At 50.9% G+C, this 21,617-nt stretch overlaps 1 protein-coding gene across 1 annotated transcript in view; it reads right to left on the bottom strand.

The window, feature by feature from the left end:
- The window catches only part of LGR6 (leucine rich repeat containing G protein-coupled receptor 6), a 121,919-nt gene that overhangs the window by 64,474 nt on the left and 35,828 nt on the right, over positions 1–21,617 (bottom strand). Inside the window, exon 4 of the mRNA XM_029933148.1 lies at positions 19,004–19,075. Coding sequence (XP_029789008.1) covers positions 19,004–19,075 — 72 coding nt within the window. The remainder of the gene's footprint in view (positions 1–19,003; positions 19,076–21,617) is intronic.

Below are 21,617 nucleotides of genomic sequence, written 5' to 3'. Positions count from 1 at the left end.
TACCACTCAACAATAAAAGACAATCCAATAAAAAATGGGCCAAGGATCTGAGAAGACATTTCTTCAAACAAGATAAACAAATTGCCAAATAAGCACATGAAAAACTGCTCCATCTCATTAGTCATTTGGGAAATGTAAATCAAAAACCACAGTGAGCTACCACTTCATACCCATAGGATGACTATAATCAAAAAAGACAGTAACAAGTGTTGATAAGGATATAGAGAAATCAGAACCCTCACACAATGCTGGTGAGAATGTAAGATGAAGCAGCCACTTTAGAAAATAGTTTGCCAGTTCAAAAAGTTGTGCATAGAGTTACCATATGACCCAGCAATTGCACTCCTAGTTATATGTTCCTAGTTAAATGAAAACATATGTCTACACAATGTTCATAGCTGCGTTATTCACAATAACTAAAAAGTAGAAACAACCCAATGTCCATCCGCTTGGTGAATAGGTAAACAAAATGTGGTACGTCCATACAATGGAATATTTTTCAGCCACAAAAAGAAATGAAGTACTAATACATGCAAGAATATGTACATGGATGAGTCTTGAAAACACCATGCTAACTGAAAGAAGCCAGACACAAAAAGCAACATACTGTATGATTCCATTTATATGAAATGTTCAGAACAGGCAAATCCAGGGAGACAGAAGGTGGGTTAGCGCCTGTCACGGGCTGGGAGAAGGAGAGACAGGGCATACTGCTAAAGAGCAAAGGTTTTCTTTTGGGGATGATGAAAATGCCCGGGGAATTAGATTGTGTGATGGACGCATATGTTTGCCAATATGCTAAAAACCACTGAACTGTCCACTTTGTAAGGGTGAATTTTATGCGATGTGAATGATATCTCCATTTTAAAAAATATTTAAACCTAAGATGATTACATCAGCACTATATTAGTACGATCTCACCGAAACAACAAAACAGATCCCAAATAATTTGCAAAGGTTTAACATGTCACAAAGGAAGCATGTCTGTTTATAAGAACATGTGTGTTCATAGACAATGACACAGAAATGTTAACAAGCATTGTGTCTGGGTGGTAGACTTGTGGGTGATTTTTATTTTCTTCTTTTTATTTTTTGTATTTTCTAAATTTTCTACAATGAGTCAGAACAAAAATAAACATGTTTTTTAAAAACAAAGTGCGTCAGTGTATAATTAAGTCCCAGGCTCCGGAGTTGCTGGGATGAGGGAGGCCAGCAAGGGAGCTCTCTGCAGAGCCCGCGCGGGGAAGGGCACTGGCGAGGGAAAGATTTGAGAGCGAGCAATGGAAGGAGACTCCCTGCTTCATGTCTACCCCTGTGTCCCTTCTTTCCCTGGCTCTTCTACCAAAGCAGTCACCAAGCCCCAGCAATGGAATCTCAGGGCCATGACCCTTTCCTCTTGACCCCAGGGCCATTGCTGCAGCGTAGGCCCTATCCTGCCGTGGCCTCCTTCAGCTAAGTCCCCTGTGCCCTCTCAAAGGCATAGATTTGTTAAAACTCAGCAGTGGCCTCCACTGCCTCTGAGACGGTCCCTGGCTGGTCATCAGAGGCTCAGGCCCCTCTGCAGTTCCTCTCTCAGGCTGGTGCGTGGTGCTGTAACCTCCGGAAGGGAGGTCTGCCTCCCCTCCCCGGCCCTCAAACCAGTGTGCCAACTACTGTGCCTCCAATTCGCTGCCTCCACTCTTTGCTCAGGCCCCTTCTCTCCCGCCCTATCTCCACCTGCCAGCCTTTTATTCTACCTTCAAAACCCAATGTAAGGGTTGTCTCTTCCACGGAGCTTTGCCGACCTTCCCAACCGGAAGGCATCCCCGCACACCGTGGAGCTGCCCTCTCCTCTCAGAAGCTGGGTTGTCAGGCTCTGAGACTATCAGCCTGGTGACTCCATGTGTCCTCACAGCCACAATTAGAATCAGATGATGTGGCTTCTCTAAAGCCCTAAAAGCTTTGGGAAAGATAGCTGCAGCTTTGTGCTTGTGTTTAGAGGCCTTTTATGTTCAGCGACAGTGTCAACTTCCTGCCTTTGCTCTAGGCCCCAGGTGGAGTCACAGAGCTGTGCCACCAGCGTCGTGACACTGCCCCTTTGAGGTTCAAGGGAATCAAGGATTGTGTTTTCTTTGTGTGTTGAGTCTTTATGACAAGACTGACCCAGGAAAGCTCTCAGTAGACTCCCATTTTTATGAAATCCCCCAGTTTAGTTGGACCAAGTGGAGATTACCATGGGCTCGGAGGATGATGGAAATTGCTGAGACAGACGTGGAAAAGTCAAGGTGTCCACAGGAAATGGTAGATTTCACTGCAGATAGGAAAGCTGTTTAGGAATAAGGTATCAGTCCCCTGTTTTCACTGAGAAAAGACTCAGACAATACTGGCAAGTGTCTGGGAGTGAGGACGCATTTTGGCATCATTGCTGACTTGGACAGAGTAATTCTGTTGGACTTTTATTTAAATTATCTAAGTGGAGGTGCCTGGGTGGCTCATCAGTTGAGCATCCGACTTCGGCTCAGGGCAAGATCTCACAGTTCATGGGACCGAGCCCCGCGTCAGGCTCTGCGCTGACAGCTCAGAGCCTGGAGTGAGCTTCGGATTCTGTGTCTCCCTCTCTCTCAGTCCCTCCCTGACTTGTGTGAGCATGTGCACATTCTCTCTCTCTCTAAAATAAACTAATAAACATTAAAAAACAAATAAATAAATTATCTAAGTGGTTTGCCCTTTGAAAATAAACGTATAAAACCAAAAAGAAAAAAAAATCAGATTGTCAAACTTGCACTTATGCAGAACCGTAAGGAGTTAGATGTTAGATACAGAGGTGAAATCTCAAATCTGATGCTCAGTGCCATGGGGTAGCAGGCACAGCACCTGACCTTGCAGGAGCCCAGCACGTGTTAGCTGCCCTCTTCCCACTGTACTATGGACCTCTTATTTGTCCCTGCCGTATTCTATCATGGACTGTTTGTGAACATGCTCTGTGTGTCCTGATTGTAAACTCACCGAAGGCCACTGCACCCACTTGGTCCTGACCATAGATCTGCACGATGAAAGGGATATGAGATGGATGATACATGCTTCCTCATTGCAGGGTGACGACCACCTGGAAGGACCATTCTGGGGTCAGGGGTTGAGGGAGAATCTAGCCCTCTTTGGGTAAGCTAGTTTTGCAGCAGAGCCTGGCAGGTGGTGAAAGATCACAGCCTAGCCCTCAGAGTCTGACTGCCCCACAGCCAGCGTTTCTCTGAGGTACCCAAATCCTCCTCCTCTTGTCCCCTCACTGGTGCAAAATGATGACACTGGGAGACACTTCTGGAGTTTAGTCTAATAATAGGACCGCCATTTGTTGTGCATGTAGGATATACCTGGTGTAGATTCTACTCATTATCTATGCATTTTCTCATAAATCTTCATAACAGTCACTTTATTATCCCCAGTTTACAAACCAAGAGGCTCATGACGTTTAGACAATTTTCCCATGATCCTCAATCTCGAAAATGACAGAGTTGGCTTCCAAAAAAAAGGGAGCAGCTAATTCCAAAGAAAGAGCTAAAGTCATACAACACCCTTTCAGCAGAAAGGAGACAGATTTTCTGGGTCATCATCATTGAGAGCCCCAGACTGAGCCAGGACTCAGAGGACGGTAGACCTCTGCCAGGCTCCTCCCAGGCTGGACGGGTGAGTCTTGATTAAGGGGCTGGGTGACAGAGCCCATGCGCATGCCTGGCACCGTGCCAGAAAGCCACCAAATACTCCCTAAGACTTACGTTCCTTCTGCCCTTGGACTTTCCAGACTCAGAGCAGCTTGGACCCAGTCAGATTCAGAACACTTGTCGGAGACGAACAAAGAAGGGTAGCCATTTGCCCTGGGCTAGGCATGGAACCCTTTCTCAGAACTTCCCAGACTTGCCAGAAGGTCACCCCTTAGTGTTCCAACCCCCTAGTTCTGAAATCAGATCTCTAGCCAATACCTAAAGAGTATTTATTGTCTGTGCCCACACCCTGTCCCTCTCCACAAATCTGAATTCTGATCAGCTTCTCCTCCAGGTCCTGTAAAGACAAAAGAGTTCTGCCTGAATCCTTCTGGCTCTGCTCTGGCTATGGCCTCCCCTCCTGCCCTCTTGGTTATGAAGACTGAGGATCCCTGCTTCTAGTACCTAGTGTTCTCCATGTGCCCATTGAGCTCAGAGTCAGATAGAATCAGTCTAGGAGGACTTCATGGAGGAGGCAAGTGTTGCATTGAAATAGGAAGTAGCAGGGTAAGGCTTGGCAGAAAGAAAGAAAAAAAAGGGTCCTTGGCTGAGAAAGAACTTAAGCCAAAGCTTGGAGGGAGAAGAGGACAGGTTTGAGGAACTAGGGAGAGATTGGGGTCAATGACTTCACTAGAATGAGTGGAAAGTAGGGACACCAACGTGAAAGCAGATAGAACTCAAAGGAAGATTTGCTCCAGAGAGTCCTTGGGGGCATCTGGGGGTGGGTTCTGATCAGAGGAACAAGCTTACTTAAGTGCCACCTGCGACGTGGAGGAGGCTTAGGCCGCACCCATCACCACACCCCCTCTGACCATTCTGCCTCAACAATCAGAGCTAAGAATCCAGGGACTGCTTACTTCCAGCCTCCCCACCACTTCTCCTACCCCACACACCAGACTACACTCTCCCATTCAGTCCCTTTTCCCTCTGCCCCCCCCCACTCCTCCTCTCCCTTCCAGGTGGGCCCCTCCCCTGCACTCCAGATGTTCCAAAGGGGGTTAACCATAAGGCCCTTCAGGCCCCAGGTTAGCAGACGTGCAGCTGAGCAGCAGGCTAATTGGGGCCAGGGGAGCCGCAGGGGCTGGGGCTGGGGGCCGAGGCAGCTGCGTTGGCCCAGAAGGCCTGGTGGCTCCCTGAGGAGGCCTAGCGGCCTCATTCCTGTGGGCTGCAGCTGACAGAGCAGGAAGGAAAGAGGAATGAGCTGGGGGGCTGTCCCAGCTGGGGGACAGAGCCTCCTGACTCCCTGGCTGGGAGGAATCCACGGTTTCCTCTTCATCCCCATCCCCACCCCAACCTGGAGCTCCGGAAATTATGACTGCCCCCCAAGCAGTCAGCCTCAGGAGGCGCTACCCCAGCCCCTGCTTCTTTATTTTAGTGAGAGCTCCCTGCTGACAGGGCCAAGGGCTGCAGGGACAGAGATCAACCCTAAGCCACAGGTCGTTTGAAATAATGTTATTCTTGGCTTTGGAAGGTATGACATGGCTTTTTAAGAAATCAGTTTATTTCCCATTCCTGTTGTATGTAGGTTGAGACAAGTACTGCAGGGCGGCCCCGACAACACACCATCCGATGGAGGAGGGCTACAGCGCCGCTCACACCTTCTATCTGTGGATACACAGCACGCAGGGCCCCGCACACAGCCGAAGCCCCAGCGCTGTCTGCATCAGGCTGCAGTCTGTGTTCCTCTAGCTTTAAACCCCTTGGGTCACCCCCATGCCCTTACTCCCTTCTCAGCTCTGTCTGCTATTTATCCGACCTCCCCTAAAAGTGACAGAGCTTCTCCGGTCTTCTCAGGAAGCATCCACAGGAAGGTAAGAAGTATGGACAGAAGAAGCAGACGCATCTGAGTGTAAACCCCAGCCTTTGTTCTTACAAACTGTGTGTTATTGAGTAAGGTACTTCTCCCTGACCCTGTTTCCTCATTCATTAATTGATACATTTACAAGCAAAGACCTAGGTGCCTACTCTGTGCCACGCACTGTACTAGGTGTGGGGAAATCCTGAATTTAAAAAGATACAGTCTCTACCCTCATGGAACTCAGAGTAAAGAAGGAAGTGAAATAAAAAGGAACAGAAGAATTGCAGGCAGCTCTGTGAGCGCATCACAGGGGCGCTGGATAGATGTGGGGTCAGAAAAGGCCTCCTGCAGGAGGAGACACCTAAGCTAAGGCCTAATGGGCGAATGGGACTTGGGCAGGCAAGCAGATGGAGAAATAGGAGCGAGTGTTGCAGGCAGAGGGGGCAGCAAAGAGCAGGAACCCAGGCTGCAGGCTAGGAGAGTTGCAAGTTTCTCTCTCTGACTCCAGCAAAGGCTGGGAGGGTGAAGTAGGGAGAGGAGGGCAGGGGTAGCTTAGCCAAGGGGTTTGGGCTTTGTCTTAGGGCATCTGGGAGCCCCTGAAAATTTGAAGGAGGGGAGTGACATGATCAGATTTGCGTTTTAAGACCCATCAGACTGCACGCAGCATGGGGGACGGGTTAAGGCAACTTCAGAATGGAAGTAAGGGGGCTCCTGGGGGGCTCAGTTGGTTAATCATCTGACTTCAGCTCAGGTCATGATGTCACAGTTTGTGAGTCTGAGCCCCATGTTGGGCTCTGTGCTGATAGCTCAGAGCCTGGAGCCTGCTTTGGATTCCGTGTCTCCCTCTCTCTCTGCCCCTCCCCTGATAGAGCTCTGTCTCTCTCTCAAAAAACAAATTAAAAAAAAAAAAAACATTTAACAAGTTAAGAAAAAAAAAAAAAGAACAGAAGCAGGGCCAGGCAAGGGATGATGGCAGGAAAACGACAGTGCACAAGGGAGTAAAGGCAAGAGGATTTACTCCGAAGCAATCCGGATGTACAGTCACTGGGACTGATGAGATGCGGAAGTGGTGACAGCATCAAAGATGACTGCCAAATCCCTGGACGGGGGAACTGGATGAATGGCGGTGGCATTTCTTGAGACAGAATACTAGAGAAGGAGTACTTGCAGGAGATAAGATGAAGAACCTCTAGGGAAATGTTCAGTTTAAGGGACCGTTGGCTTATCCAGGTGGAGATTCCACTAGGCAGGTCGTGTGTCCATCTGGGCTGGAGTGGTAGACCCAGAGCCATCAGTGTGTAGGCTAACTGAGTCCATGGGCAGATAAGAAACTGCAGGGGGACAAATTGAGGAACAGAACATAGTGATAAGGAAAGAGCCCCCAAAGAACTCTGCCATTTATAGGATGGGCAGGGGAAGAGGAGTCTACAAAGAAAATGAGGAGAGGCCAGAGAGGTAGGGGAGAGCTGGGAGCCTGAGTTCCGTGCACAGAAGCCACGGGAACAGACAGCTTCAGGGGGAGTGGTCAACACTAGCTTCTGCCACTATAAGATCACATAAGATAAGGCCTGGAAGGAGCCTGTTGGACTTCATGAAGGTCCAGGGACTTGGTAAGAGCCATTCTGATTGTCCGAGAGGGCCACAGAAGCCAGATTGGAAGGGACAAAATGGAGGCGACTGGTGTGGACTGGAAGGAGATGAGAGAAAGTGGCAGCTGAAAGGGTCCTGGGGCAATGCTTCAATAATGGTACTGGTGGGGCGCCTGGGTGGCTCAGTTGGTTAAGTCTCTGACTGTGGCTCAGGTCAGATCTCACGTTAATGGGTTCAAGCCCCGTGTCAGGCTCTGTGCTGACAGCTAGCTCAGAGCCTGGAGCCTGCTTCCGGTCCTGTGTCTCCTTCTTTCTCTGCCCCTCCGCCTCTCATGCTCTGTCTCTCTCTGTATCAAAAATAAATAAAACATTAAAAAAATTTAAAAAAATAATGGTACTGGTGGTCCTGAATTAATATCAGCCCACTGAAGGCACCTGGTGTCATGTCTGTCACATGGGAGACACTCAAAGGAAATTCCTTCTTGCCTTCCCTTCCATCCTCTGCCTTCCTTCCTTCTCTTCCCTCAGTCTTATCTAAAACTGTTGCCTTGATCCTGAGGAGAGGCATCGGGCCAAGGTTACCTCTGCTGATGGTCTTCTGTGGCCTCCAGCCCCAGAAAGGTGCTGTAGTCCCTACTCACAGGGTGACTAGGGCAGGACACCCTGAAAAATCCTCCAGAGAAAGAGTTAACTTCTTGTAGGAGACATGGGGACTGGGGAGAGAGTTGGGGGGCCAAACTTCACAAGGGGACAGAAGTGACCGCCTCTCCATGGGCTGTCAGGGCCCCCCAAGTCTCAGCACCCTTTTAACAGCCACCACCTCAAAGCAGCTCATAACCACCAAGCACCATGGGCCTTCTCTCCTCCCTTCCTACCACCCAGGCCCCTCCAAGGTCCCCAAAGTCCTCCTGACCAGCTCCATGTTGGATTTGTTTTATTTAAGGGGGACACTTCCAAAAACAGGCATTAGGGCTAGTGAAGGAAGAAAAGTCACCTCCGCTTGTGAGACAGTCCCCAAGGGGGTCATATTCCAGAACAACTGATCTTAGATCCACCTAGAGGACACCGAGGCTCATAAATAGATCGTCTCCTTTCAGACCAAAACAGCATTTGCCGGCTTGGCCTGGGGTCCAGCTAGCTGCAGCACCACCACTAACTCACTGGGTGACGCTGAGAAAGTCACTTCCCCTCTCTGCTGCTTGGTCTCCTCACCTGTAGAAGAGGCGGTTGGACTGGCTGACCCCATTGGAGCCTTGCACTGGGTATTCTAAGGTCCTGTGGTCTGGGGTGGGCAGCCTCCACCCACGCAGCCTCTGCCAGTGGCCAGAGCAGGAGCCCGGTGTGTTCACGGCCTTTTCCAGTTGGTGTGTGGATTTCCACACTCCAGCAAGCGGCTGGCAGCCACCTTGGCTCCAAAGGCTCATACATGGGTGGAAAATTACTCAGGGACTCTCGGAAAAGACCACACCTTCCCAGCCCCTGACAGTCTTCTCTCATTCTCTCACCGGGATGACTGGATGATGCGATGGTGGGATGGAGGCAGGCCGGGGGGGGGGGGGGGGGGGGGGGGGGGGGGGGGGGGGGGGGGGGGGGGGGGGGGGGGGGGGCGGCAGCAGGCAGCTTGTTGTAGGGGTGCAGCCAGGGGGAAGCTGGCTGCTGGCATCTGAACCTTCTCTCACCTCCTCTCCAGACTACTCTAAGGCTTCCGTGGCACACAATTTGAACAAGATGTTGTGAGCTCCCAGAAAACGTCAAGAGTGGATTGGAGTGAGATGGGGTCAAACCCCTTCCTGCCCCCAGGCCAGGTGCAGGCAGTGTGATTCCAGAGGACTTTCAGGAGGAAGTGCTCTAACCTCCCTGTGGTTTTAGATAGCCAGAAAGTTCTTCCCAAAATCTAACCCGTTATGTCTCCACCTGCATCCTCCAAGAAATTATCTGGTACTTCTCATCATTGCCTCTAGGTGGGTCCACAACCAAACCATCCCCAACCTTGTGTTTCCACCCCATATGTGGGAATGATTGCAGGGGACATAAAAAGGGGTCTTAAGGCTTGAGGACTTTGCATAGATGGGAAGGGGGGGTGTTGGTGAATGGAAGACTTAGAATGTTGAGATTGGGGAGAGGCAGTGTGCCCTAGAAGCTCCTGGACAAAAGACCAGTGATGCTCAAATTTTACTTGCATAGTAATTGCCTAAAAGGTAAAAGGGTGGGTCTTGTTAAAATGCAGATTTGGAATCACTAGGTCTGGAGCAAAGCTTGAGAGCTTACATCCTCCCCCAGCTCCAGGAGGCCTCCGCTGCTGGCCCGTGTGGAGTAGTGAGGGTCAGAACAGGGGTTCCCAAATCTGGCTCTGCCTCTGATAGCACCCACGAGGATGTTTCTCACATCTAGAGTCCTGGGGCCTGGCCTTCAAGATTGCAATTTAGGAGGTCTGAAAAACAGCCTGGGAATCTGCACTTTGTAAATGTCCCTAAGTGTTGTGGCACAGATGACCGTAGGAAAAGACATCTGAGGTCCCTCCCAGCTGCCCTTCAACACAGTCTAGGATCGCAGTTAAGAGCACCCACGGGCTTAGAATTCAGACGAACCATTTATCAAGTCTGTGATCCACTCCCTAAACCTCAACTTTCTGTTCTATAAAATGGAACTCATGGTACCTCCCATAGAGATTTGTTGCAAGGAACAAAGGTGATATCTGCTAAGCATTAGCCTAGAATCGGGTACCACAGTAAGTATTCAACAAACATTAACCACCAGTATGATTCTTAACACACCCCTACTAGGCTTCACCTGGTTTTCATCAACTCCCATTTTGCTTTTATACACTAATTTTATATCATGTTCACTTGCACTGACTTTTTCTGTATTAGAAGCTTAAGACCACAGTGGATGGGAGGGGCAGGGTAAAGATGGGTGTCTGCGTGTGTGTGTGTGTGTGTGTGAGATATTCCCACAACAAACCATGAGTCACTGAAAGGCAGGCCCTTGTTTTATGACTGATCTCAGGAACTTTTCTGCTAGGCATTAGCAAAGCCTGAACAAACAAACCGATGGATGGATAGATGGATGGATGGATGGACGGATGGATGGATGGATACTAGTGATTGGATCTCCTCTTTCCTCCAGACATACCCAGAACCCAAACCAGGGCTCTGTCCTGATGTCAGCTGCTCAGAGAGGGCATTAATACAGGAAGAGGGAAACTTGCCTCTGTCTTCTCTCCATGGGGGAAGGGGTCACCCACTTCTTGGCTCCACCTCGGGCCCATGTGTACCTAAACCACATCTGAGTTATCAGCTCCCACGTCCCCACTTGGGGTGCTCCTGCCTCTCACACCTCTCAGGCCATGGGACTCAGCGGGCAGGAGAGTGAGGAGACCCACAAGTCTGGGCTGAGGTGTTCCCCATGGGGCCAAGGCACCACACTGCTCCTGGGTGGCCCCGCTTGGGCAAACTCTATCCCAGACCAGCATTTACAGCTGAAAAAATGTCCACAGGATCCCAGGGCCCAGCCCACCAAGGACACTCTCCTAGAATCTCCAGGAGCCAAATTACCCATGTTCAGAGCTTCATTGTATGCAGGGGGCTGCCCACGTGCCCGCCCACCCACCCACCTCAGAGCAGCCTCTGCTCCAGACGAATGTAGTAATCAACTCCCGGAACCTTGAGGAGATCCAAATACAGTAGCATATAATCATGGAGCCTGAAATAGCTGTGCCAGGGAGGCCATCTGCCACCTCGTGTGTCTCTGGGGACCCCTCAGCTGGGCCCCACAGCATGGTTGGGCCTCAGGGCCCTCTCCAGCTGGCAGACAAATTGGGTGGCACTGACAATATTTGCTAGATCACGTGAAGGGCTCAGGGGCAGCTTTGGGGCTTCTCCATGGCCAACTGCAAGTTGGATCAGAACTGCCCAGACCTCAGGGCCTTGTTCTTGTTGCTGCCTGCCAGCCATGGACCTTACTTTTGCCAGATGCCTGCACAGCTGGTTCATGGGCTACTGCTCCCTCTAAGCCTCCTGTTTTCATTCTGACTCAACTCTCAGCTCTTCACCCCATGCCCTTTCCCCTAGGATGCAGGCTCGCTTGCTCTTCCCCACTATCCATCTTACTCCTTGCAGCCTCGTGAAGGGTGGCTCCCTAAAAGGCAAGTCCATGTCTTAACTCTTGGAACTTGTGACTGAGACCTTCTTTGGAAAAAGGGTTTTTGCAGGTGTAGTTAAGGCTCTCAAGGTTAGATCATCTGGAATATTTGGGTGGGTCCTAAATCCAATGACAAGTGTCCTGATGGGAAACCAGAGAGAGATGAAAAGAGAAGAGAAGGCCACGTGAGGATGGAAGGCAGAGATTGGAGGATGGGGACACAAAGAATGCTGGCCACCAAGAGAAGCTGGAAGAGGCCCACTGACACCTTAATTTCAGACTTCTGGGCTCCAGAACTACGAGAGAATGATTTCTGTTGTTTTAAACCACCCAATTTGTTATGGCAGCCCAAGGAAACAAATATGCTCTTTCTTCCTGGATTGGTTCTTAATCTTCAGTGTGCATGGAATCCCTTGGAGGACTTCTTTTTTTTTTTAACATTTATTTATTTTTGAAAGAGAGAGAGAGAGGGAGAGAGCAATATGGTGGGGGAAGGGCAGAGAGAAAGGGAAATACAGAATCTGAAGCAGGCTCCAGGCTCTGTGCTGACAGCTCAGAGCCTGATGAGGTGCTCAAGCCCACAAACCACAAGATCATGACCTGAGCTGCAGTTGGATGCTAATCAACTGAGCCACCCAGGCACCCTAGAGGACTTCTTAAAACATAGATTGCTGGTCTCTCTAGACCAGAAGTTCTGATTCAGTAGGTCCAGGGTGGGGCCTGAGAATGTCAATTTCTAACAGGTGATGCTGATGCTGTTGGTCCGGGGACCACACTTTGAGAACCACTATTTTACAAGTTCTATTCATGACTGTGTTGGCCCATTCTCTCCCCCAAAGGCACCTTCCTCATCCCTCTCTCCTTAGTGATGTCCTCCTCCTTCCCACGGTGCTCAGGAGAGCCAAGAAAATGGCTCTTTGAGGGAATTCCCCAGTCCCATGTGTAACTGGCTCTTTCTTTTGAAATTCCCCAGGCCTTCCACTGGGGCCTTTTAAAGATCTGTTTCAGGGAGGCTGTGAGTGGTAAGGTAAGTCATGGTTGGGTTCTATCGCTCTCACCACAAAAAGACCCTACTTAGTTCCACCCCTGGCTCTTGAGCAGAGCAATTTCCCTCTCAGGTGTGTCTGTAAAATAAGCTATACATGCAAGTCCTTGCAAGGGTAACACAGAAAAAAACTGTTCCTCATGAAAAGTTTCCAGAATGATCTCTTTTTAAATCTTTATTTATCTTGAGAGAGAGAGAGAGAGAGAGAGAGAGAGAGAGAGACAGCAGGGAAGGGGCAAAGAGAGAGAGGGAGAGAGAGAGAGAATCCCAAGCAGGCTCTGTACCATCAGCGCAGAGCCTGATGTGGGGCTCGAACCCACAAACTGTGAGGTCATCACCTGAGCCAAAACCAAAGGTCAAACACTTAATCAACTGAGCCACCCAGGGGCCCCTGTAAAGATCTTAATTCTCCTCACAAAGAGACTGTTATTAGCACAACCAGCCTCAGGCCCTGTCTCAAGGAGTCTGGGGGTTATGATCAAAGTCAAGGGTCTCTAGGGATCAATGCTGAAGCCACATAGTCAGCCTGGCTTCCCCAGCAACCAACACCCTCCCCTTGTTATGGACTGAAGAGGAATGGATTTAGGAGGTGAGGCCTTTAGAAGGTGATTAGGATTACGTGAGGTCACGAGGGTGAATGGGATTAGTGATCCTGTAAGCGGCAGGAGAGAGCCGGGGTCCTGTCTCTGCTCTTCCAGACATGAAGGTACAACCAGAATTCAGCAGTCTGCAACTCAGGAGAGGGCCCTCACCCTCCTACTCAACCACGTTAGCAAAGTGATATCAAACTTCCAGCCTCCAGAACTGTCAGAAATAAGTTCCTGCCATTTGTAGGCCACACAGCTTATGGGACTTTGTTACAGCAGCCCAAAATGGTCTCCATTCAACCTTAAAAAGCCCAGAGTAAAAACTGAAACAGCCCAATCTGGGCTTCTCGGGCATCCCCCAGCAGAGTGCACAACCCAAAGCCAGCCCTGGGAGCAGGTGCTCTGGAAACATCTTGGTCTCAGAATCCCAGGATGATCCATTCCTGAAGGCTTGTCATCTCTCAGTCAGCAGCTTCAGAATTGCCCTTGAGAGGCAGCCCAGAACCACAGTCATGTGTGTGGACTCTGGGCCAGGCTGCCTGAGTTCTGACCGTGGCTCTGCTCTATACTCATAATAACACCAAGTCACATCACCCGCCTGTGCCTCAGTGGTCTGCTCGTCTGTAAAATGGGGCAATGAGACAACTACCAGGAAGCATCCCAGAAGACTGCTGTGAGGAGTAAGAGAGGTAAGAAGTAGGAGCATCTCACACATGGAAAGTGGCATCTAAGGGCTGGTTATCATCAATCTGGCTGTGGTCATCTGTCTGGGGGAACAACTGTCCCTTGGAGGGAGGGTAAGAGGTATGAAATGAGGGGGACCTGCTCAAAAGCCCCCTGATTTCACCTTTTCTAATCCTTGGCCTAACAGGACCTCTGGCACTGGCAGGATGGTTTAGTCATTTTCTCCTGGAGAAGTTCAAGTCTTTCCTCCTCATTGCCCCTCACAGATTCCCAGGAGACTGGAAGAGTTCAGAAGGATGCTCTCCATTGCACAGAGACAGAAACGGAGACCCAGAGACAGCAAACACACAGCAATCATAAGTGATTGAGAAACAGAGTCAATAACCCCTTTAGGATGTTCTTGTATCTCAGGAGCATGAATCCTTCCTCTTGGGACACCTGGTCTGCCAGTCACTTCATTTGACCCTCCCACTTTAAAGATGGGGAACTTTAGGCCCAGAGAGGGGAGGAGACTTGCCCATGGCCTCATTGCTTCTTAGTGACAAAGCCAGGACTTAAATCCAGGTCTCTGGACCCTAAAGCATTGTGTCCTAGAGGGGGTGTTAAGAGATAGAGGTTAAGAATATGGTACTTTGGAATCTGTACTGAAATAGAATACCAGTTCAGTTACATCCTAACTGTGTGATCTTGGGCAAGTTTCTTAACTTCTCTGGACTTTAGTTGCCCCATCTATAAAATGAGATTAATAGAATCCACTTTATAGGGATTTCAGGATGAAATGAGACATGAACGTGCTTAGCATTTTGAAGTGTGATCAGTGGTAGCCACCCCTTCCTTCCCACAGCACCCTGAGCCCAGCTGCCTTCCCACGCACATAGGTACAGCCTCACCACCACATACTTCTCCACCCCTGACTTCTCCATCTCTCCCCCCTCCGAAGCAGGCAGCTGATGTGTTATAGATTGGCTGGCTTGTGCTGAGAGGCTTGTGGTGGTTCTAACTTGGGTTTCAGTTTGGAGTCTGGCACTGCTCTTGATTAATTTCCCCAGCTCGGCACAATGTTGGCCAGTTTCATGTGGCTGTCCTTTGCAATTATGCATTTCTCCCCGGAGGGTGTCCAGGATTGGGCTGTCTTCCTGTTTTCTCCCCTTTATTCCTGCCACTGTGCTTTTCTGATTCTTCTCCAGGGACCAGCCAGCCTGCGCTTCCTGGGCCCCACCCCAGCCCAGTCCTGAGGTCTCTCTGGGCTGTTTTTCTGCTTTTCCATGTTCTCTCCCCCTTGCCCTGCCTCACCCCCACCCAGTTTCTATTTTCCCCCAGGCTCCACTGGCTTCCCGTGGTTTCTCTTGGCCTTGGCTCAAGCCTGGCGTGACACATCTGGCATTGCCATCCTCTCCCTCCCACATTGGTCGGGGAAGAAGCAAGTGTATCCAGGGAGGGGGGACTGTGGAGCTGTGTCCTACCCTTCCAGGTGCCAAGCCAAACAGCCCGTGTACCATGTCCAACTGGTTACCTAGGGCCCCATCCCCTAAACCTAGCCCCACTCCTGACTAATCCAAACGTACTTTCTTCTCCCCAATATCTGGTTCTAGCTGATAGAAAGTGAACCACAGGACTGAACCTTCTCTGTGGTTCCAGGAATGTCCATGAGTTTGTGCAGGGACTCTCCCTTTTGGAGATGAGGAACAGCCCCTTCGGGGACCTGAGCCCCTAGGTGCATCTTGTCTGCTCTAGGAAGGATGTACCACCCCCAGGAGGGGTATGGGCAGGGATGTGTCTCCTATACACTACCTCTCTGAGTCACAGACTTCCTCCAGGAAGGAGAAATTTCTAGTTGTTGGTATTTGTCAGGAAGGCGGGAGGACCACCCAGTGCTGGCCACCAACAGTGACTTGCTTTCCTTGCAGCGTGATGGAAAGGGCATCGCCTTTGGAGTCTGAGAACACTGGGCGATAGTCCTGCCTTCCCCACTCACTAACTGACCTTGGAAGAGTCCCTGAGTCTCTATTTCTTCATCTGCCAACAGAAGTGGCAATTATTAAAGAGGAGTTTTGGTGAAAAGGAAACTGGGTCACGTATGTAAAACATGTCATGTAGCACTGACACATGGAGGGGCTCCCACAATTGTCATTTGCTCTCATCTTCTCCTCTCAGCCTAGCCACCTGGGGTGGTTTTACTGTCGCTATCTGAGATGGAGAGATGGAGAGACCTGAGTTAGTAGGACAGAGCCTCATTTAGAGGCTCCCAGCTTCCAATAGCTCAGGATATAACATCTACCAAATAGAACCTTTGAGTTCAGTTATGCACTCCCCCTCTTCTTCCCAACACACACACACACACACACACACACACACACACATACATGATGTTGTGCATGTTGAGTGACCCCTTTCCAGTTTGTCCAAGACACTTGTTCACCCTACCCACAGGTACCTCAAATTCAATAGGTCCACAAGGACCTCGGTGTCTCCCCTTTCCCTGGGCCCCTCCCCAGAGTGCTCATCCTCTGGGTTCACTACTCACTCACACTGTGTTCTTACTATGTGCCAGGCTCTCAGTGACCAGCCTCTCTGTCTACCCAGATATGAAAGTCAGAGACACAGCTATCAAATTGACTCCTCTCCTTCCGCTCCCACTTCACATCCAGCCTATGCTACTAGCAGCAAGAACTGTAGTAGTAGCAACAAAAGGTACTTGGTTTTTAATGTGTATTAACTCACTTCCTCCTAGCCTACTGAGGTACTTAGACACCACCTCCAATTTACTAACAAAGAAATGAAAACATAGAAGTTAACTAATCTGCCCAAGGGTCTACAGGTTGTAAGTGAAGGAGCCGGCCCAGGACCTCCGACTCTAGAGTCCTGAAGACACGGCATCTCGATATTTCTAGAATCCATCAACTTCTTTTACGCCACTACTCCTGCCTTTCTTCAGCCTCAGGTGCCCTTGCTTTACCGGCCCCTTCACCGGCTCCACACCTCCAGGCAGTCCTCCATCACTGCTGCCAGTGTAATGTTATGATGATGCAAACTCTATCACATTGCTCTCCTGCTAGAAATTCTTCTGTGTCTCACCAGTGACCAAATCCTTCACAAGGCTCGTGGCTACCAGTGAGGCATTACCTTGCTAATTCCAGATCTCTCTCCACCACTGTCCTTCCCCCCAGTCTTCCAACACACACACAGTTCAGCCAAACTCACTGCCTTGTAAAGTCTCTAGCATTTTCTTGGTCCCTTATCCTTGTGTCTTTGTATGTGCTGTTCCCTCTGCCTGGAATATCCTTTCCTGACTCTTCACCTGGTTGACCTTTACTAACCCTTCAAGATAGGTGAGGCTGCAGAGCCTCAAAAATGTGTATAAAATGAATGGATCTCTGGCTGGGTAAAGGAATAATCACATCATAGCATCGCCACACATTACAGCCGTGTGGAGGCTTCTTTTCACAAATCCCTCTCCCATTCACTATATATTTGATCATCCTGACAACTCTGTGAGATAGGCAGGGAAGATAATTATCCCCAACTTGAAGGTGGAAAACGAGGCACAGAGAGGGTAAGTGACACAGTAGTGAGGATCAGAGCCAGGACTTGAAGCCAAGTTCTCTGCTTCACAGGCCAGTGCTCTCTCACAGGATGGATTGCAAGAGGCAAAAATCTATTCATGTGCCTTTAAACTGTGGGAGGAGGAGACTGGGCCTCCGTCCCCCGTCCTGACCCACCCAGACAATGGGGAGCAATAGGGCTACAGGTGGAAGCCAATTACTACCCCCCTCCAGCCACAGGGGCTGCCCATTTCTCAGAAAGTGCAGAATAAACTGTCTTAGAGCCCCAAAGCAGCATGCCTAAGTCTGAAAATCGAGACCTTTGGAATCCCTAAGCAGGCAAAAGATGTGATTCACAATTAAACAAACAAACCAGCAAAACTTAACCTTAAAATAAGTGTGAAGTCTAGCAAAAGTCTAATTTTTTCCCTATAAATACCTCTTTGATGCTTTGGATGAAATGTCAAGTTCTGCACACACACATCCCTCCAGTTCTGGCTGCCCCTGTCTTGCTGGTGCCCTGAGCAAATGTTTAGTCTGTCCTCGGGGGTGGAGATCAAGCGCAGGTTTTGCCAGCCTTTGATCTTCTGGTGCTGGGCTGCCAGGCCCTGTTCAGTGGTGGCTCGATATAGGGAGAAAAGGTGCCTGCAGCCAGAGGCCCAGCACTTATTGGGATGGAAGGTGGGAAGGTGAGAGGAGGGGAGGCATGGGTGGGACAATCAGGAAGTGGGGGCACTGGGGTGCAGACACAGAAGCGGAGGATAGGGAATGTTCAGGCCAGGGGTAGGATAGGAAAGCCCTGACCGTGGGTGGCTGTGGCACAGATAGTTTGCCAGGGCCCCCACGGCTGGGCCCCTCTGTCTACAGTGTAAGGGGGCATGAATATGGGTTATGGGCAGGAAAGCCACCTTTCCCACCTCCTTGGTCCTTCCACCTGAGGCAATCAGGACAGTTTAGAGTTATCTGACTTCTACACCCATGGCCTGGGCAGGGACCATGACAGAACCCACAGGCATAGGATGCCAGAGGCCTGCGTCCTGACCCGGTGCATGTTCACTGTGTCTTGGCTTCCCCCATGGCTAAATGTTATGCCCACTCCTGTCTTTCAACTACGATTTCTCCTCAAAACATTATTTACACTCCTATTAGATGTAGATGTACTTGAAAATGCAGTTGGTTCAGCAGGCATGTATTAGACACCTGCCATGACCCAGGCGCCGCGATGTGCACTGTGTGAATAAAACGCTGCACCTGGCGCAGAGGATCATAGCTAGCTGGCTGACATCACTAGCTAGCACCTGTTTCTGCTTCCGCCCTTGGACTCAGTCTTGCCTCCATGATGCCCCTACTGGGTGAGAGGGGAACTGCAGGGCTCCTTGAAGACATGGCTCTGTCCTGGGTGGCCAGTGAGTCCCTCAGTGCAGTCCCACCCCCAGGCAGGGGAAATGGGTGTCTGAGCCTAGCCCAGCCCCCAAGACCTGGGGCCTAGAGGAGTCTAGATGGGGAGAGATAGCTCCTTCCTGACACCTCTTTAGGGCGGCAATCTCCAACCTCCGCCCCAGGCTCAGTGGCAGAAAGCCAGACACCCCAGGACCGCTGCTCTGGTGGCCCCGCCTAGGGAGGTCCCATTCCCACAGTCCTCCGGTGGGGGCTTGGAGCCCTCCTTCCCGCATACACACACAAGTGTACACATACACACACTGACGACAACAAAACCCCCCGAAAAAAACCAAAGCCTGGAGCAGCATTTTGTCTAGAACGTGGAGAGAGAAGGGACCCCCACCCCCACCCTGCAGAAAGGAGGGAAAGACGAGGCAGGGGGCCTGGGGCTGTGAGTCAGGCCCCAGGAAGCTGGCTCCCCAGCCCAGCCCGACCGTGACTCACAGAGACTGCAGGCTCGGCAGCTCCCACAGCGCCTCTGCGGGGATTCCTCCCAGCTGGTTGTTTTGCAGCATCCTGTAAGGGGAGGACAGGGCTTGGAGGACCCACACAGCGTGCGCACAGAGAGGGGGTCCCCCCTCTGCCCACTGACCTGCCCCGCACCCCTCCCTCCTGCCCCAGCTTCCGTGCCCCAGAGGGTCCTGCTTCTGCACCCTGCCCCGTTAGTAGGGTGTTAGAGGCTGCCAGAGGCATTGCCGCTGTGCAGGCGGCCCGGAGGGTGCCTCAGAAGGGCTTCTGGAATGAGGCAGGGCTGAGGAAGACCGTGGAGAAGAAGCAGAGGAGATGTTTGGGGAAGCGATGAGAGCTGGACATCAGCGCACCTGCAATTCTGTCACAGTTTGGTCAGGACACTGGGATCTGTCAGCTTTCTCCCCAGGAGGGCTTCCCTGTCTACACACCTGAAAGGCTGAAGATGTCTTTGGGGAAGGGATGAGGGCAAAACCACCCCTCCCCCCAGGGTGGCAGGGGCCCAGGCAATATGTTTTTGTGGAATCCATGTCTATAGAAATGATGTGAGGCACCCCAGATCAGCATGTCAGTGGCAAGCTTCTCCTCTGGAACTGGCCCGGCCACAGGACCCCAGAATGACCCCAGAGGTAAGAGTCCTGGAGGTCTTCTGGGCGCCTGGGAAACCTCATGTGCAGGGCAGAGGATCAGAGAGCACGCAGGGGGAGAAATGGAGACCTGGGTTGGCCCTCTGGGTGGCACTGTTGACCCCAGCATTCCCCAGGCATCACAGCCGGCCTTCACATGTTTGAGCAAGGGACAAGGAATCTGAGGCACGGGGCACTGAGTAAGGATCCTGCTTGCCTACACCTAAGGGAGCACAAAAAGCCCCTGGGGGACAGTTGGCATCTGAACATTCTTTACCTGGAGGTCCGGAGAGCTGGGCCCCAGAAATGAGGAGGGGGCACTCAGGGTACAGGTGCTCTGGAGTCCAGGAAATAGGGGGGGATCGGGAGGGAAGCTGCCGAATGCCCCAGGCAGAGCGAGTGGGCCCTCCCTCAGCCCAGGCTGTCCTCACAGCAGTTTGCCATGCGGTGCCCGGGGCCAGACACGGCCCCAGAGACTCGGGGTGCAGGCTTCTAGGCTGAGTGCCTCAGGAGCCTGGAGCGAATGAGCATTCAGTGAGTCCCACTGCAGTGGGACTGTTAAGGTGACTTGTCAACCCATCTTTCAGAGGAGACAGCTCAGCGGAGACAGGCATCTTGCTCAGGGTCCGTCAGATAAGATCACCTTGCTACAGGAAAAGGAGCTCATTTCCTAATATTTAAGCTGAAGTCTAGTAACAGCTGAGTCTGCTCATAGAGCTTTTTATGTATTGACTCAAACGTATCCCAGAGGGTTTGGTCCCAGAGTCCAAACCCCTAACTGCTACACACATGGCCTCTATCACGATGGCAGCGGACAGCGAGGACCAGAAAATAGAGTGGTAAGATACTGCACCAGAGTAGTTCCTGATGCCTCCTCCATGACTGTCCTGGCCAGAGCCACACCTGTTATCTCTCCTGAACTCCTTTTATAGATACAGAAGAATCCCAAATATGAACCAAACCACAGCACCACAAGAACAAGAGAATGTTGGCCTCGCTGTGGGCATGGCCTGGAGCCGGAGAGGAGCCCCTGATGCGGGCAAAGCCGAGGAAGGGGGAACAAGAGAAGAGACAGGCCCGGAGGACAGAGAACCAGGAACTTGGGATTGGGGGCCTCCCTGCCCCTGCCCCGAGGCTGGGTGAGTGTGGCATGAAGGGCCCCTTCCTGCTCATACACTGTGCTCCGAAGGGTCTCTCTGCCTCCACTGGCCCCTCCAACCAGGCTCCACACAACACAGGATGGGACCTTTCCAATTAGTTTTGCCTCAAAGGTAGAATGTAAACCTGTGCCTCCCAGGCTTCCTTACAGTATAGCAGCCACACTGCAGGCTCTGAAGTCCGACAGCTCGGGATCTGTGTCCTCAACTCTGCCTCTACCCAGCTGTGTGATAGCTGCAAGCTACGACTTAAACTCCGGGCCTTAGTTTGCTCATCTGTAAATTGGGGATAATGCTAATGACCATTGGCCCCGATTAAACGGATTAAGTCAAATAATCCCTGGAAAGCACTTACAGTAGGACCTCACACAAAGGAAAAGCTCAGCACTATCGCAGCCGTGATGACTATGATCATGTAGTTTCATTGCGTACTAGATGACTTGAGTGGGTCGCTTGCCCTCTCTGGGCCTCAATTTCCTCATCTTTCAAAGGAAGAGGCCGCCGGATGATGCACAAAACCTCACTCAGTTACAATATTCAGTGCCCCAGGATCTTTCCTGCCCCCTGCCCTGCTTAGTACTTCTTCCAGACATGTTGCCCTCTTGCATCTAAAGAGAGGAAACTTAAAAAACAAACAAACAAACAATAAATAAACAAACAAAATAAAGAGTGGAAACTTCACTTGATTTGCCTTCTCACCCAGAGGCCTCAGGATGCTTGGAGTGAGGATACAAGAGAAATGATGGTTGGGCAAACAGGAAGGGATGCTGGCTACTCCTGCAACCTCACAGGCACTCCCCCCCCCCC

The sequence above is a fragment of the Suricata suricatta genome, chromosome 3 (assembly GCF_006229205.1).
Source record: "Suricata suricatta isolate VVHF042 chromosome 3, meerkat_22Aug2017_6uvM2_HiC, whole genome shotgun sequence".
NCBI lineage: Eukaryota > Metazoa > Chordata > Mammalia > Carnivora > Herpestidae > Suricata > Suricata suricatta.
This window is presented reverse-complemented; position numbering and strand designations above follow the sequence as displayed.